At 48.3% G+C, this 17,629-nt stretch overlaps 2 protein-coding genes across 3 annotated transcripts in view; one reads left to right on the top strand and one right to left on the bottom strand.

Annotated features, from left to right (window-relative positions):
* Positions 1–1,899, bottom strand: LOC114856326 (elastase-1-like). Of its 2 annotated transcripts, none has more exons than XM_029152197.3 (8): positions 1,747–1,899; positions 1,438–1,529; positions 1,259–1,359; positions 855–980; positions 652–788; positions 441–583; positions 203–352; positions 1–107 (listed from the first exon to the last, which is right to left on the bottom strand). In XM_029152197.3, exons 1-8 carry the CDS (start codon positions 1,784–1,786, stop codon positions 96–98), a joined length of 801 nt encoding a protein of 266 aa, XP_029008030.1. In that variant the 5' UTR covers positions 1,787–1,899; the 3' UTR covers positions 1–95. The 2 variants fall into 2 exon arrangements, with proteins under 2 accessions (XP_029008030.1, XP_029008029.1); XM_029152196.3 differs by having other exon boundaries at positions 1,438–1,532; positions 1,747–1,880.
* Positions 1,900–10,626: 8,727 nt separating this feature from the next.
* asic1b (acid-sensing (proton-gated) ion channel 1b) overlaps positions 10,627–17,629 on the top strand; it is a 99,568-nt gene continuing 92,565 nt past the window's right edge. The window contains exon 1 of the mRNA XM_029149758.3: positions 10,627–11,882. Coding sequence (XP_029005591.1) covers positions 11,521–11,882 — 362 coding nt within the window. The 5' untranslated portion in view covers positions 10,627–11,520. The remainder of the gene's footprint in view (positions 11,883–17,629) is intronic.

Consider the following 17,629-nt stretch of genomic DNA (forward strand, 5'->3'; position numbering starts at 1 on the left):
TGCAAAACTTAATCAAGTTTATTTTTGTGGAGTTTGACCAATGAATGGAAAAGAACAGGAGACGAAACAATCAAATTGAGAAGCTCCTCTGCGTCTTAGGCCATGATCTGAAACAAGAAATTGCGAGATCACGAGCAGCAATAAAGAAGAAGAACTTCTATAGGGAATAAATAAATGGTTTATTGGTGAGCCTCACACTGACCGAGTTCATCCAGTCGATGTAGGCAGACACGCGGGTGAAGACGGTGGGCTTCTTGTAGGTGTCGCACCCCATGCCGGACACGAAGCTGGCGATGCCGTACGCGTAGTACTTCCCGTTGTACTGGCAGTTCAGAGGTCCCCCGGAGTCTCCCTGCGAGCAGCGGGGGGGAGGGGGGGGGGATGCAGTACTTACAGCAGAAAAGCACGTTCGAGACACGCTTTTATCCATCGACACTCACGTTGCATCCGGCCTCGGCGCCGCCGCCTCCGCACACCATGGTGGTCTTGACTGTGCTGCCCCACCAGTCGGACCTGGAGCAGGTGGCGTGGTCCACCACGGGAAGGGAGGCCTGTTTGAGCTGCGGGGACAGAGGGCCGCCGGCTGCAGGCGGCAAAGCAACGGTTAGCACGCGCCGGGCGCCGCGCGGCGGACACGTGCGCTCCACTCACTGGAGGTGCGTCCCCATCCGGTGATGTAGCACGGGTTGTTGTTGGGCAAAATCAGGTTAGCGGGAGGCAGAGACGCCAGCTGCACGTAAGCGTTGAGCGCGGCGTCGGAGGCGAGGCGCAGCAGGGCGATGTCGAACCTGAGGCGGAGGTGGGGGAGCGTGAGGCGCGTGTGTGGGGGCGGAGGTCCACGCGTGCTCTCTTACCCGTTGGACACTCGGCCGGAGTCCCACTTGGGGTGGATGTAAACGTTGCTGACCGTCATGATCTGCTCCCTGCCGCTGTTGGCGTTGAGGTCATGTTCGCCGAGAATCACACGCCACGTCCTGACGCTATAAGTACATATGAAGTAGTGAATAATCAGTGATGAAAAATACACAGTGTGGCGTTTAGCGCTTGTTTGAAGAGTCTTCTAATCAAAGGAATGAATCCTCTTCCGTGTGTGACAGTTATAAACGAGCCAATAAAAAGCATCCTCGTGTTGTTGACATTTAAAACCACTGAAATAAATCATCTGTGAGTCTCTGAGCAAAGATCAGGGTTGTTTGTACTTGGGTCTTATTAATCGGAGGCCGTGCAATAAAGCCACACAGCCACACGTTGCGTTTACCTGTCCACACAGTGAGCAGCGGTCATGACCCAGCGCCTCCCGACCAGGGACCCTCCACACGTGTGGTGGTAGCTGCCTCCAGACAGGTACTGGAGGGAGATCTGGGGGGAAACGTAAACGGCCGGGTCAAATCAGGGGCCGGACGCGTGGACGGAGGCCGACGCCGCTGCAGGCGTTACCTGCCAGGGCCAGGAGTTGGGCGCCGCCACCTCTCCACCCACGACCCTCGGCGCGACGTCCATGAGGAACCTGGGCTGCGGCTCAGCCAGCACTGCTTGCACCAAAAACGCAGGAGACAGTTACAGCTCGAAGGCATGATTTGCTTCCACGGAAAGAAAAGCAGAAATTGGGGCAGAGGGTGTTTGAGCAGATCACGCGGAGCTGCTGCGAGTTGACTACACCAGAAGCTGACTGGCTGACGGATGACTGAGAGTCAGCGAGCGACTGAGACAGAAGGAGATAAATATTGGATGTTGCACTTTTCTCACCCACGGCCGCCAGACTTGTCAACAGCAGAAACCTCAGCATGTCTGCACTGCGTCACGTCGTCGTTTCTGCGAGGCACCGGCGCCGCCCGCCGCCTTTTATGCCGCCGCTTGACCTTCGGCGGCTGATTCAGACGCGCGTGGCCGCTCGCTCACCTGTGCCGAAGCCGGGGACGCACCTGTGGCCCGTCTCACGCGCCGCGTCGCCGCCAGCTGCCGAACACCTGCCGCGACCAGTGGAAAACGCTTCACGGCCGAGTGACACACGCACGGAGATTAGAACGTTACTCACAAATTTATTTAGGCTTACATATCATACACATCACAGCGGTTTCCCAGAAATGACTGGTTTATCTGTTGACAGTAGGAGCTGTTATTAAAGTTCCGACTAAAGTGAAGCACTGAGATAATACAGAAGACTGTGACATTTGAAGCTGGATCGCAGTATTTTCATTTTACCTGTAAATTATAGTGGTTTGTGACTGATTGCTTTGTGTTTAGATTGTACCTTACTCTAAGGGGCCACTTCATTATGTTTACCTGCACAGTCTAATTCAATCCAGTACAAACACTACGCATTTATAATGTCTTATATTTTAAGATGAAGCCTTCAAAAAGGTGCTAATTCTGCTGTGATCTATTATTCAGGAACGAAGCGCATGTTGTGACCACATCATTCATTTTATTCATGGCCCAAACATCACCAGCAAATTTAAACCTTGTAGTAGTCTAGTACTGGACGCACTATTCTACAGGTGTGCTGTACCTAATAAAGTGGCCAGTGACAGGCAGCGCAGGGATCCAGTCCAACACTAGAGGGGGGTAAAGACCAACACAAGCAACACTCTCCTCCACATACACATACTGTATGGCATAAAGCCACTTCATGTACGTTTTACAGGCGACGGGTGACGTGGGATTTCCTTTATAACCCGTTTCAGTTTGTGTAGTACTAAAATCGACAAGGAAACTAAGTGCGAGTCCATGTTCCCAACATGGGAGATTTAAATCCAGTGTGAGAACTGAGTTCAAGCAGATTTCTCTCCTCTTCTTCGCTCTGACCTCTTTAACATTGAGCAGCAAAATCGTCGATGAATGAATTGATGGATTTCTGCAGAGAAAGTAAGTAAAATATAAATATATTAATACTTTGTTCCAAGCCATTTAATAGTTCTTAACTGGTCGCACTGATGTTCCCAACAATAGTTTCTTAGACAATAGAGAAGGTCTCTGGTGTGTCCATTTTTTATATAAACAATCCTTAATTAGACAGGAACTCATTAAAACTGCATGGATTTTGGATTATTGCCTTATCAGGCTATTAAGGAGATAGCTGTGCTGGCTGGTAATTGAGCAGACCCCCTGACACACAGCAAGAAAAGGTCCTCACGCTCATGACTTCCTGATGAGCAGGGGCACCACAACCTTTCTGTCCCCATAGAGAAATTGTGGGGTGCACAGACCCCCCGTGGGAGGAACCCCAGCCCACCACCGCCCGACCTTTCCTGGCAACCATGAACCAAAGAGGGCGATCAAGCACGGGGAGAGGGATGTGCTAATTAAAGATGTTTGTTTTTGATACAGCTCCCCCTCATTAATGAACAGTCCATTTGGTTCCCATGAAGATGTCTCGCACGAGCAGGAAATTGAGGTCCCCAAAAAGAAATTAATGGGATGCACTGATTGGGTGTGCGATAGAAGGTCTGCAGTTATCACTGGGTAGCTGTTGATTATGCCAGTGTGGCATATATGAAAATCTGAACTTCTTTCCACAGAGATATTCAAACTCCAGCTAAGGACGTGCACAGTCGTTCTTTCCAGCATGTTCTCGCTCTCCCTCTCTCTCTCTCTCTCTCCCTCTCTCTCTTTCTCCCTCTCTCTCTCCCTCTCTCTCTTTCTCCCTCTCTCTCTCCCTCTCTCTCTCTCTCTCTCTCTCTCTCTCTCTCTCTCTCTCTCTCTCTCTCTCTCTCTCGTTTGTGCGTGTGAGGCAGAAGTCCTGAGCTCGTCAGCCATGGAAACTGATGACGCATCGAGAGGTACACAGAAAAATCTCAGCATTTGTGAGGAAGGTGTTTTGCTTCTCGGCACATTGAGGACAACTACTCCTTTAATCAACCTTTTAGGGCGTAAATAACCTGTTAAATGTCCCAATAAGGACGCTAACACACGCTATGTCTTGTGGTTACTTTAAATCCCGCCCAGGAAACAGCACCCAGCTCTTTAATGTATTTTCTCTCTGGAAACTATTTCAAGCGGCTGAAGCATAAAGTGTGAAAGCTTATTTCCCATCTCTGTTTATACCCCAGGGACAGACAGCAGATACTGCAAGTGCCCTGTGATCTAAGATTGGAAGATGAGCGCCAGTGAAACGTGTTTGCAGATGGAGATAGGTTTGTCTGTCTCTGTTTAATTATAATTAAGAAGCTTTTTTCCTGTTTCCATTGCAGCTCATTTTACTCTCCTTCTTTCTTCATGGGCCAACATTGCAGAAGTGTCCTAGATTACCTACCAAATCCCAAACTTTAACAAGATCATTATGGTGCATTACATGTAGAACAAATACAAAAGGCCAATGCAGCAGATGTATCTCTAAGTCTGACTGAAGCCAAACAGTCTCTAAACCCCTCCAATAAACATAAAGCACCATTAGGTCAGAATTCCATGGAGCGACACCTTTCTTGATCTGCTTGAAAGTTCACCAACTGTCACGTGTTTGCGGTCGTCGTGTGAAATATGCATACGTGTGTGTGAGGAGCTGAAGGGCTAAATTGCTGCACACTGTGGCACTAATCTACACGCGGTCCACGGGTAGCGGCAGTGCATCAGCGCCCGCCGCTGCTCGCCGAGGAGATATGTAGAGATGCATCAGCGCTGTCATGCTTCCTGCTGGGCGACAGCGGAGAAACTGATCCACTGGGCTGTTTGCAACCTTTAATTGCAATTATACCACAGTGAAAACAATCAATACATCCTCCTCTCTCTCTCTCTCCAGGCAGCTACAACCTCACTCCCCTCTCCCTTCGCCCTCTATGTATCTGGCAAGATGCCGCCACGTACAGTGGGGTGGTTGGGTGTTGCGCCTCATGGGGGGGTGGGGAGGGGGGTGGTCGGGGGCTTGTGGAGCTGGAGAAAGATGATCTGTTGTGGCTGTGAGCGCTGATTGATCCCGTGGAGTACTGTTCATCCATCTGCATCCTCCAGCGGCTGCTGCTGCTGTTGCTGTTGCCTTCACCCCGAGCTGCTTTGCTCGTTCCCCAACCCCCCACCCCCCTCCGCCCCGGTCTCAGCTGCGGCCGTGCTGCCGGGGCCTGGCCCTCGGTCGCTGCCGTGATAGGGTCTACTAGAGTGGAAAAGGAGGCTGCTGCTCCGAGCCTCCCTGGCTGAGCGGCAGAGGGAGGAGGAGAGGTGATTAAAAACTGGTCGACCATGTTGCTTCATCCCCGTCACTCCGTGCGTCAGTGGTTGGGTCATTAGACAGTCGTTAAGAGGCGTTAACTGGAAATACTATAAGACGAGATAAAACATCACCTACAGCAATAGGACTTAATGGAGATGAAATAAACATCAGCATAAAGATGCACGCACGCGTAGAGGTATTGACATGCGGCATGTGGAATACTGTAATGTGATATATGTGAGCAATGCAATTAAAGCAACAACATACAACTCAAGGGAGCTTGTGCAGCTGTTTTGTACGCATGTTTTTCATTGCACCGCACATTTATGCAGTACCTGCCACTGGCCGTCAAAATAATTATTCCCCCAGGGGAAGGGGAGAAAATGAATATATGTCAATTAGCACAATTCAACAACGGGGAAAGTCCGTCAGTGTGAGTAAGTGTGCCGTGATAAGTGACTTCTTAATTAGCAAACTAATGTGTCACCGTAGGAATTCTGGAATGAAGAAGCAGCAGCGCGATGCGTGACCTCACAGTGCGCGGTGGAAGTGGGCAGGTTGAAGTCGGATCAGGGTTCGGGAACAGCAGAGCTCGGACATTAGGCACACGACTGATTGTGGACGCCGTCAGTCACACTTTACCGCTGACTGTACTACAGAGAGACAGTTAATGCAATCTCAGAGCTTCACTGGCCCATGCAATATTACTTTCATGCATGACTACTGTCTACATTATGAGCCAGAGGTAGAGATGGGAAAATTAACTTGGACCTGAGTAATTCTGAAATCGTCAAAGGAAATGAAGGTGGAGTAAGGAATGTAAGAAAAGGCCCTGCATTGCATGGCAGTGCACAAAGTGCTCTTTAGATTCTTTACATGATCATAATCGTGATAAGTTACTTTTTCCAGATCTTTGCATTTTGAAATACTGCATTTTCCATCCTTTTAGGCAGCCAGCATCCAAACACATCCAGCTCCTGGGCCGATGGACTATTTACTGAAATTGCACATGGCGTTTTTTGTGTGAATGCGGTTGTTGACTCCGCTCTCGCTCTGTGCCTCACTGGTACAATCAGATATATAACCTGGTTTCATTGAAAATAGATGCGGAGCAGTGGAGGGCCGGTCTCTGGATTTCATTCTGTTCCACAGAGCTACTGTCACAATTGACTGGGGCCTATGTGGCCGCCGCAATGCTTGGTAAATCAAAAAAAGGGAATCTCAGGAAAATTCCCTCCGTCGCCATCACTACTGTTTTGTGTATTGACTGAACTGTTTCCCTTTATGTCCTGTTACAGGCTACAGTGGGAGCCCATTTTGTTCTGCCTGCATCTCATACGTGCAGCAGCACAATATTACTTCACCTCGCCTGCCTTACAGAAGCAGCAGGCCACCAATAAAATAATAGACAGACAAAAGTGGGGAATGGGGGCGAGGTACCGTCTGCATGTGAGTATTTAATTAGCTGTTAATGAAAAGAAGTCATTAGGATTAATTCCTCCTGGAGGATAATTTAAAGGTTCTTATGTGCTCCTCGTAAGAGTAAAGTCTGTGTCCATGGGACTGACCTGGCGTCCCCCTGATGGCCATAATGGGGTTTCAGCGTTGGACAATAGCCAATCACTCAAGCCCGAGCGGCGCTAATGAGCGCGCAAGTCATCGCCGAAAGCACAATTAGCAGCGATTCTGAGCCGCTTGTTTTTGCTCGCCATGATCATTAGAGCACCTTCTAAAATGCGAACGCTGCTTTGTTGCTGCTGTTAGATGTCAGCGGTGAACGAGGAACCTGCCCGCGAGCCAAAACGCTCGTATCTGGCAAATCATTCGTTGCTGCGCCGGTTGCCTGGCGCCTGGATCTGTTCAAATGCCAACGCGACAAACCCAAAATACACGTGAGCGCAAAGGTCAGCGAATGTCTCGCGATACTCCTGGTGGATGTAGCCCAGGGTTGTGCGCACTCCAAACTACTCCTACAGTGGGGCAATCAGGTTTGCGGCTGAGGGACCTGACGCTGTATTGAACTGAAGGCGCAGCTAAAAGCTCATGCTCAGACCCAGTCACCACAGAAATAGCAGTGGTGAGATGACACTACCTTCTAATGTGCAAATTGCATCCCTGTCCTTCATCAGAGCAAAGCAGACCAGGTCTGGAGGCCTCTAATATCCCAGCAGCTAAACAGGCACCAGTCAATTGTGAAAAACAAACTGGAGTTGGCTGTTTCTACATACTTGACTATTGCTCCGTCATTTGGTCCATGAATAATTTCTGCTGGTCCTTCCCCCAAGAGCCCGGAGGGGTTGTACATGTTCTCCTGAGCAGCCTGACACATTTGCTTTTGAAATACAGACAGTACTGTAGCGATAGCAGGGTAACGAATTATAGGTCAGCAAAGCAGAGATGCATTACCTGTCAAAGTTGTGCATAACTAAATATAACATGGCTCGAGTGGGAAGACGTCTTGTTGAGCGGTGTCGTACAAAGATCCAACCCTGCTGTCGATAAAGGCGTCCTTGACTGATAACGATCACTGCACACTAGGGTTGTGCACATTTGTCTCCTCTGAAACCTGCGGATACTCATTATCAGGTCTAACGACCATCTGCCCGCGAAGACTTTGTCTCTCACCCTTTGATGATGTCATCAGGACCACTGCCAAGGGAACATTTGCCTGGAAACGGATTCTGGGTGTGGGTGGGAGAATCTGTACACTCCGATCATCAGGGTCAAGAGCCTCTCGGTGTCTCTGTTTCGTGTTTGCCCAACGATAACTAAAAAGAGTTGTCAATGAGACCCCAGAGTGCCTTCGCGGAGGCTGCCAGCTCCCTCTGTGAGCACTGGCACATCACGTAGCCTTGGCCAAAAGTAAAAGCCAATAGAGGAGATGGCAGATTGGACAATGTACCCGTGTGTAAACCTGTTCTTGGCATCTTAGTGTGAGACAAATGGAATATTAAAGGAGACTCGACCTCACAGAGAGTTGGGCTTTGTTTAAAACTCTGATGTAAGTCATACAGTGTAATTCCCATCACAGACACAGACAGAAAGACGATGCACTGGGGACAAAGTAGAGACATTCCCTGAAGCGTGAAACGCTGATGGTTTTCGGTATTTACCCCAAACTCCATTTTAAAACTGTGAGGATGAGGATCTAATACTAGAACTGATGCACACATTTATTCTTTACACTTACTTACTATGGTGGCTAGTAGGATAACTGTAGGATTTGAGGGTGGAAGTGGGTCAAATCTTAACAGAACTCATTACATATGGGTTTCTGTCATACAGTGCTTCAGCTTCTCAAACAGGTGACGCTCTCGTCAGCGTGTTCCTTTCAGAAAGTCACACGGTAATGGGGGCTCTCATTGTTTACTGTACGCCGGACGAAATGGGGTAGAGGCAAATTGGCACAGCAGAAATGAAGAGTATTTCATGAGCGCATGGAGGCAGGGAACTTTTAAGCATGTGCTTTTTTCTATTCATGTTACGTGAGGACGCACACAAAGAAGGTGTCGTTAATGCATTTTGTTCCCTCTCCGAGAAAACAACTCTCTTTCATTCTAACGGCTAACTTGCATTTAAAGGTTTGGCCAGCTTTTTTTTTTATTTAATTAGGTTGCATGTTCAGTAAAATCAGATGTTTATGACTTAGTGGAAAAAAGTACAGTAAGTGACAAAACCTGAAAAACAGGCCAGTAGTAGTATAAAAAAAGTACTGGTTTCAACCACACGTTTGCATCATTGTTGAAATGCTAATGACTCTGGTTTAGTTCACTTTTTATCCTGAAGATTCGAAAACAGCAAATATACTATTAGTGATTTGCAAATGTAAAATATACAGTAAAGTGGGATTGTACACGATAACCTGTGAGCAGAATCCAGTCATTTCTCCTTTATAGACTTGTGCCGCTAGACAACCGTGACTCAGTGGAAGCTAAATCTGGGTACAGTAAGTGCACCGCTCAACACCTGCCATTACAACACACCTCAGTAATTTAATACATGTTGTAATATCAAACCCACAAACGTTCCGGCTGCACAATGCGTAGCCAGAATTCGCGTGTGCCCCACCAGAATACAGCGCGGCTCGTCTTCCCGGCGCCGTTGATCAATATAGGGAGCAGGCTTTATAGATGACTGCCACATTGTCACAGTCAATACTATGGCAAATGGCAATTATGAGCGCGTTATGAACAATTTCATGGGTGAGCTCCCTTCGCCTCTTGGCAATACGGTTCCTATGACAGATTTGGCAGTGGCGGCCTTGCGACACATCTGCCTTATTGCCTGTGTTTAGCTCGCTCGCTCACTCCGACATATTCGGATGTTCCATTCAACAGTCAGCTACAGAGAATTGGTCGGAGGAGAAAATAGATTTGTTTGGGGATTTGCCGGGGCGCTGTGTACAAATGGGATGTGTATATATATATGCGTGCGTAGAGTGGGGTAAACGTGCTTGAACGCCTGCGTGGTGAAGTATGTGCGTGTGGTTACACAACACAACACATCAGGGAACACTTTAAATGTTTTATATGTTTATAGTATATAAGTATGAACAGGTGAGTGTTTATGTGGTTCACTAAGCAAACCTTATATAACAGGGTGAGTTGTTTACAATGTTATTGGAACATTTTTACAGTTCTAATGTGGATAATGAAACTTATTTATACAATATTTGATTAGTGTTAATAAAACAAAAAAATATCTGCATAATATATGACTTTTCTTTCTTCTCATGGGCCACTGTTGTCATTTACTGCACTTCAACTGGAGTATACCTCTTTATTTTCACCTCATTGTCCCTGTGAGAGCCCGTGCTGTTATGCTGACTCCGTGTGTGCTCATTTGAATTCAGCCCCAGACGATGCAGCGAGCTGATGAGCTACTTTGTAAAATGTCCCCAGGTTTTCTTTCTTGTTTGCAGTTTTTCCATTCCTTGTTGCCCTTCACACGGCGGATCCGCTAAACGGTAATATTTTGAATAGGCTTTTTGGCTTCGCTTTGCTCCTAGTCGTCATACAGAGCGGGATGCTTGAGGTTCAAATGCACCTGCTTTAACCTTAAATCACCTTCTACAGCAGTAGAAACCGAGATGTGTTTTCCTGCCGATGCTACAGTTGTCAGCTGCAACCAGGATTTAATAAATGATATGATATTAGCTTCGCTATTAAAGTCAAGTTTTAATTATTCAAATTAAGTGGATTCCCATTAAAACAAGCTGAATTAACCTATTTAATAGTATCATCCTCATCATCTCACCCAACAAAAGCAACTAAATGGGTGCTGCTCAGGCTGTTGCCAGAGAATAGAGGTGTGAGTAAACAGCAGAGCTCAGGGCTGTGACTCAATTTTGAGTCATAGCTTCCTTTAGATTGCTTATAGGTATAAATACACAATATTGCTTTAGTGACACCGTCGCTGGACGTCGTCATACGGCGTAAAACACATGCCCTCCCACCCTGCCTCTCTCCTGTTTGGGGCGAATTTAATTGATCCGGGCAAACCGCAAACGCCTCCCGAGGTGGCGTCCCTTCACTTCGCCGCTCCGCCCGCACCAGCCGGGCTTCGGCTTCTCCCCGTCCAGGTGCGCGGCCCCTCTCTCCGTCGCCGGAGTCTCCTAATCAAGGATCCCCGCATTGTCGCTGGAGGCAGCTCGAAAGGAGGGGATGGACGCGGGCGAGCGAGCAGAGGCGCAGCGTGGCAGCTGAATGACGGAGCGCGCTCCTCTGCGATGCGGCTGCTGAGAAACGCCGCGACGCGCCGGCAGACGCGTTGAAAGCGCTAAGAGGCGAGACGTCCGCGGACATTTATCGCCCAGCACGTGTTCGGACTGCATACGAGGAGCGGTGGGGGGCGGAGGACGCCGCGTAGAGTCTCCCCAGCGCTTTGATGCCCCCGCACTGAATCGCCGCGGCGCTTTGTTCCGCTCTTGCGTCTCTCCCTCCCGAGCCGCGGACCTGCCCGGCGATTTCCAGCCCCCTCGCCGCCGAGCGTCAGCTCGTTCATATCGCAGGAGCGCGCGGGGAGGACGGAGGACGAGGGCTGCGTTGGCATCCATCCACGCGCGCGCCACACCGGGCTCTTTATTATGGAGCTGTGAACGCAGCGGAGGTACAGTGCGACGCACGCTTCGCCTCGCGCCGCTTCGTCCGTTTCGCCGCGAGGACATTCGGGGCTAAAATGCTGGGGGCGTGTGGCCGTTAACCGGGTGCCAACGACGCGACGTCTCTCGCAAGCCGCGTGAGAAACACATGCGTAGAAGGGCGTGAACTCGCACACACTAACCTCCCTCCCATTAATTAAGCGTCTGCTTATCTATAAAGCCACTTTGGCTCCTTTGGCGACCTCCTATCCTTCACCGATCGCGACTCGTCCTGGACAACATGGATCTCAAAGCGGACTCGGACGACATCGACTACAAGGAGCCGGCTCCCATCGAAGTTTTCGCCACCAGGTCCACGCTGCACGGCATCTCGCACATGTTCACCTATGAGCGGATGTACATCAAGCGCAGCCTGTGGATCTTGTTCTTCCTGGGCTCCGTGTCCGTGCTGGTGATGGTGTGCGTGGACCGCGTGCAGTTCTACTTCCAGTACCCGCACATCACCAAGCTGGACGAGGTGGCGGCCCCTCAGATCGCGTTCCCCGCCGTCACCATCTGCAACCTCAACTCCTTCCGCTTCAGCCGGGTGACGCGCAACGACCTGTACCACGCTGGGGAGCTGCTTGCCTTGCTCAACGGCAGGTAGGTGTCCGACCCCCCAGCGATCCCTACCTGTGCCTTTACTGTAGCTCCACCTGTTACTGTGTGTGTATACTGTGAGTCTGGACTGCTTCTTTGACCTCCTGTGCGTCAGAGACCCAGCTCACCTATAACAGCTCCTTTCCTCTTATGTGTGGGTTAAAACAAGCCAACGTTCAGCTCGCAGGTTTTTTTCCTCGGGGAAACTCATTTGTGAAGATTAATTAGATGTTGATTCAGGATTCAACTGCCCAATCTGAGATATCTGTGCAGATTGAACCACTAGAGCTGTCGTGATTAAATGGAGTTATTCTATTTGAACCGTTAAATCATCCAATCTCTAGCTCCCTGCTGATAAATGGCCAAAATGCATCTTTAGACATTCTGTGGAGGGAAGCGGTGCTGGTGCTGCATGTCAGGCCTAGCAGTCGGCATCTGTGAGGTTCCAGTGAACTTTGAACTTGAAATGGCTCCACATCAGCTGTAGTGGAAGTGGAATCTTTTAATCGTACTGTGATACCAAAATAGCTTCAGGCAAAATTAAATGTCATGTGAAAAGCAAGGCTTTTATACGTCTCAGGTTTATACGTCTCGCTGGGACATGTGCATGCATGTGCATGGACATGCACAGGGAACTTGGACTGACCTGAGCCCGAGGTGATGAAGAGAGGGGAAAAAGAGGTATAAATGATTTCTAAAAGCGAGGAAAAGGCTGTTTAATAATGCAGTGACATTACAGAGCATGTTAGCTGGTATGCACATCGCACATAAGCTGCTGTATGTGTGAATCCCTGTGTGACAACATGAAATACACCCACAACGACCATTTGTCAAAAAGTGTTGATACAGTGTTTGAATAAAAAATGAAAAGGAACACATCACAGATGACGCGAATCCCCCAGGTAACTGATAATGGATGAGCTGTTTCCAAGTGCTTAATATAAAATGAAGCAGGAGAAAATGCCGCTGGTGCAGCTCCTTAGCTCATCATTTTCCAGCTCATGTGACACGAATATCTCAATATTGGATAAGTCGATGAGTGTTTTTTTTTTTTTTTTTTTTAAGCGTGGGGAGGACGTACGTGCGATTCGCCGACGCCGTCTCCTCCCGTCACACTTGTTGGCCCCCTGCTGTGCTTCGATCGTCCAGTCTTTGAGCGGCCGTAACAAGCTCACCGCTGCTCGCCGAAACTTTGGTCTTGAAGCTTCTTCGCCACGTCTTTCGTTTTTGCACCCGTGATTACATTCAGAACCGATGTGCACACCAGGCCCGAATCAAAGGCCCGGGACATGTGAGCATATCTAAATACCATCTTGAACACATTACTCGGCCTATTTTTAGCATATTGATCCGCGCAGCTCTGGAGCCCAGGGCACAGTTGGAGAGTACCTCTGCCTCTACACGCTGGATTGACATAAATCCAATTTCCCAGCATTCATAGTGAATATCGTTGATCTGTGACCCCTGTATACGCATCCTTATTACAGCCTTACAGGAAGGCGACGGATTCCTTTTGCTCGGAGCGTTGTTTGGAATATATTTCAAGCGGCGCGCCTGCGTCTTACGTGGATTTGTTTCTCGGTATTTGTACTGTCAGCTGTAATGCCAGACTATTATCTACAGCAGCTCCCGCGTCTTTGATTTATTACTGTAGGTTCAGCCAGATATTCTGGAACTAGGAAGGTGCTTACAGAAAAATATAAAAAACAAAAAGACGCAGTGCGCGAAGAAGAGAAAGCTAAAAATGAAAGCAGTGCCACTTGAAGTGACATTGGAAGTGGTTGACTTTAGATGGAGGGAGGGAACTACAAGCTGAGGCAATTAACTTGTGTCTCGTAAGCTGTGTGATGAACAAGTCTTTATCCCTGTGTAATTAGCGCTGTTTGTTAAGCTACAGAGTTGTCCCGCTGATTAACGCTCTCTCATCTCTCACACGGCTTCTGGCCCGCTCTGCTTCTTTTGGCCTTGGGGTGGTGGTGGTGGGGGGGCGTCTTTAGTTGAGTTTGCTCAGTAAGTAAGTTTTGCTAAAAGATGACAAACACGGCTTTTGTTGTAGCAGGTACTGCTCCATCACTGTTTCCTCAGCGTGTGATAAGGACCGAGGAGGATAAACAAAACAACTGGGAACAGCTCGACGCTGACTTGTAGATAAAAAGCCCTTATTGCTTCCTGTAGACACTGCTGTTAAATTAAACATTGATCGGGTGGAAAGCATTTCGGGGGTAAACTTTTTTGATATCCAGCATTGTGCTGCGTGTTTCTGTTAGAAAAACGCAGGAGAAAATCAAAGAGTCACGTTGCACCAGGCAGAATCCACTCCTAACGCCATGGCACGCTACCTGAGCTAAGCTAAGCTAAGGTAAGCTAAGCTAAGCTAAGCTACTAACTTCACCTTTTCGACTCCACTTCACCAGCTTTTTCTGCAGTTCCCGTCGCATTCCTTTTGCGCAGGTTGAAGTCACACTTCACAGTGCAGAACATTATGGATAAATGGCTAAACTTAATTTTTATTATGTCGCAAAGGCAATTATTCGATGATTAACAAATGGAGGGTCATTTCGGAGCAGGTGCCGCTGATGTGCTCCGCCGGCAGAAAGCGCTGGATCGGCTCAGGTGGAGTCAGAGGAGCGAGCCTTCTGCTTACGCGGTTCCCGGGGTTTAGCATGTTCCCTGAGCTTGCAAACATGCGCTGCATTTCCATAAGCTGGGCTGCGACCAAGAAAAAGTAATGCCACGGTAACTCCGGCCGCGTTATCAGTCTCAGCAAGATCACAGGACCTAATCAGGATCGGGCGCTGGGCCGGGGAGGACGCGCCGAGGCCAGATCATCATGCGGAAAATGTGCACGGGAGATGCTTCCAAAGCCGATTTTTCGAATGCGACTTAATTTGCATTTATATTGTGATTGTTTAGAATATTACCGCTGGCCAGACATAAGTATGCGATTTAGTGTTTAGGTAAAGGTTTTTAACATAGCGAGCGTGAGCCATCATGGCAGGGTGTTGAATCTCATTACAGGACTTTGATTGTTTGTAATAAAGGTGTGTTTGCCTGCGTTTGCATTTCTACGGTCTTACCCAACGCTGATACTGTATGTGTGTGTAAAACGTTGCTGCCAGGAATCGTTTTAGCTCCATATACCCATTCAGACATGATTTTCAAGGGCACCGCGCAAACAATGTGATCCTCCTAAGTGTTGGAGTCCAATTAGCACTAATTAGATAATTACCTGAGATTATATCAAGATGTGTTCACTGTTGTGTGACACAGCCTGAGGTTTTTATGACAATGGAAGTATTAACCTCCAGGGAGGGGGATTTTTTTTCTCTAATCGCTGAGAGCGTGACCTCAGACTAATGTTTGGTCTCACCATCAGAGTTCAGTCTGAACTGGTTCCCCGTATCCACTGGCTTCTCGTGGGGTGGCGAAGGGATGCAGATGCTTCTTCATTCGTTTTAGTCCCCACAAGAAAATTAAAGTGCTTGTGGCCCATAATCCAATTTAGCCTCCCCCGCCCCTGTGCACTGAGTTTGTTGTGATTGCTTTAGGGAACAGTGGCAGGGCAATATTAAAAATCTAACCATATTATTGTGATTGTACGCGCTTGGGCTAAAGCCTCCTGACTTGGGGATGCGAGCGCTGCGACTTAAGTGCTCTCCTGGCAGCTGTGTGCTGCTTAGAAGACACTGGCTCAGGGTACAATTCAATTAAGTTTGGAAAACAAGCTGTATCTTCTTATTAGAATAAAGCGTGATTGTGTACTGATGTAGTTGCCACGTGGGCGACAGTAATGAAGTAGTTTCGAGCCGTGCTTATTTTCCTAGGGCTCTAACTCATTTCAGTCAGTGACTGGCCTGCGCCTGACCTGTGATTTGGTTAAGGTCATTTACATTACTGCTCGCGTCAAGGGTTAATAGTGAATTAGCTGGGGCTAGCTCACTCTGATTGCTATTGTACTTACTGATGCAATTAACTGATTAGGCCAGAACTTGGAGCGCTGTTAGTGCCTTAAATGTAAAGTAACTGTATGAAAACAGTCATAACATTGTGGAACGTTGACAGCAGCTGTCACTGTAAGACAAGGAAACATTATGGTTGTTTGACTACACGATCCAATACACAGTAACCCCACTCCAGTCCACAGGCCCGTCGTCGAGTTTAGAGATTATTTTCTCAAGATAAAAAAGCAATTATTATTACAATTTGTCATAGTAGGTAGGTCTGTTTTCATTAGCTGCGGAGCCCACACAACCCTCGTGCTAATGAAGCCCTTTAAAGATGATGTAAATAACACCATGACGCCACGTCCCTCATTCAGAGTTTCTCATCTGTTCACATCTTCACACGCCAGCTGCAGCTGAGCGTTACGCCGACGTAGCCCTGATCCCCCTCGAAAGTGTTTCAACAACAGCCAGATGAGTCAAGGACAAAGCGGCGGCGGATGAATGATCCGTCTTGGATTAATCATCGGTTTAATCTGTGAACACGCCGGACGCGTACGCTGTGTCTTCTCTGGGCCGTCGTGCCTCGTCGCCTCTGCTGCTGCGAATTCCTGCTGCATGTTTTATTTAAGACATTGTAAATAAAGAAAGTAGGCATCTGCTGCTAGAGTTTACGTCCTCGCTCCATAATCAGCCAGGGCTGATTTGCACTGTGTGGTTTGAATATGTGCAAAGGGAGAGGTTTGAAATGCATCACGTTTCGCAGGCGCCCACTTGGCCTTCGGCGCCGTTTTTTTGACGGCGCATTGTTCAGCTCGACAACAGCGTTGCGCGGAATTCAGTTCCAGGTCTCGGTCACACCAGTCGTCCCAGGCTCCTCAGTCACAGCACCATTAACTCCACCCAGCACGGAGCATGACACATTTCCATCACGCTCCAGCGTTATGAGCACAGCAGAGAGAAACAGTCCCCATTTCAAATTACAGCGCACACTGTCTTACACGGTGAATATTTCATTCCCTTCTGTTCGGAGCAGGTAAACAACGCTGTAGCGGCCGTGGAACATATTACAGTCCTTGTAATTTGGTTGGGACACGAGTTGAAAATATATCGCTGGATGAATTTTAAAGCAGTGCTCAGGAAAGAAATAATGTAATATTTCATTTTTTATTCATGGATCAGCTTCCATTATTACCGCCATCAAGGGACAGCATCTTGTGCCTGAGCACAGACAAAGATTGACCTTGTGGAATTAATGTCAATTAGGATTCACTACCACTTCGGAATTAGTATTTATATCCCAAAACCTGACGCTCCACTCGGCATCTGCCACGTCTTTTACAGATTTATGACCACAAATCTGTGGAGGAGGGTTTGTCTTTGCCTCTCTGTGCCTCATGGCTTTCCACTCCTGGTTTCTCCAGCTCCCCGACCGACATAGTCACGTTTCCGACTGTAAACTGAGCCGTCCAGAATCGTGTCAGTAACACAAGACGTGAGTCCGGCGCACTCTCAAATTATGCACAATTTCAGGACTTCAGAACAAACTATCCTGTTTCTGAGTTAATACAGAAAACCATCATGCAGTCTGGTATAGTGCTGTTCACACTGATAGGCACTGTGTGTCCTAACAAATTATTCCCCTAAGTGCCTGTCAGTAGTGCTTAATCTTAGCACTCCATAATTTGGACGCTGGTGCCAGTGACGGGCCATCGCTCAGCAGGGGGCCGTTGACAGGCCGCAGGTTCCCGGAGCAGGGCCACACTTGATAATTGAGGTTAATTTATATCTGTGAATGGCTGTGAGCAG

The sequence above is a fragment of the Betta splendens genome, chromosome 5 (genome assembly GCF_900634795.4).
Source record: "Betta splendens chromosome 5, fBetSpl5.4, whole genome shotgun sequence".
NCBI lineage: Eukaryota > Metazoa > Chordata > Actinopteri > Anabantiformes > Osphronemidae > Betta > Betta splendens.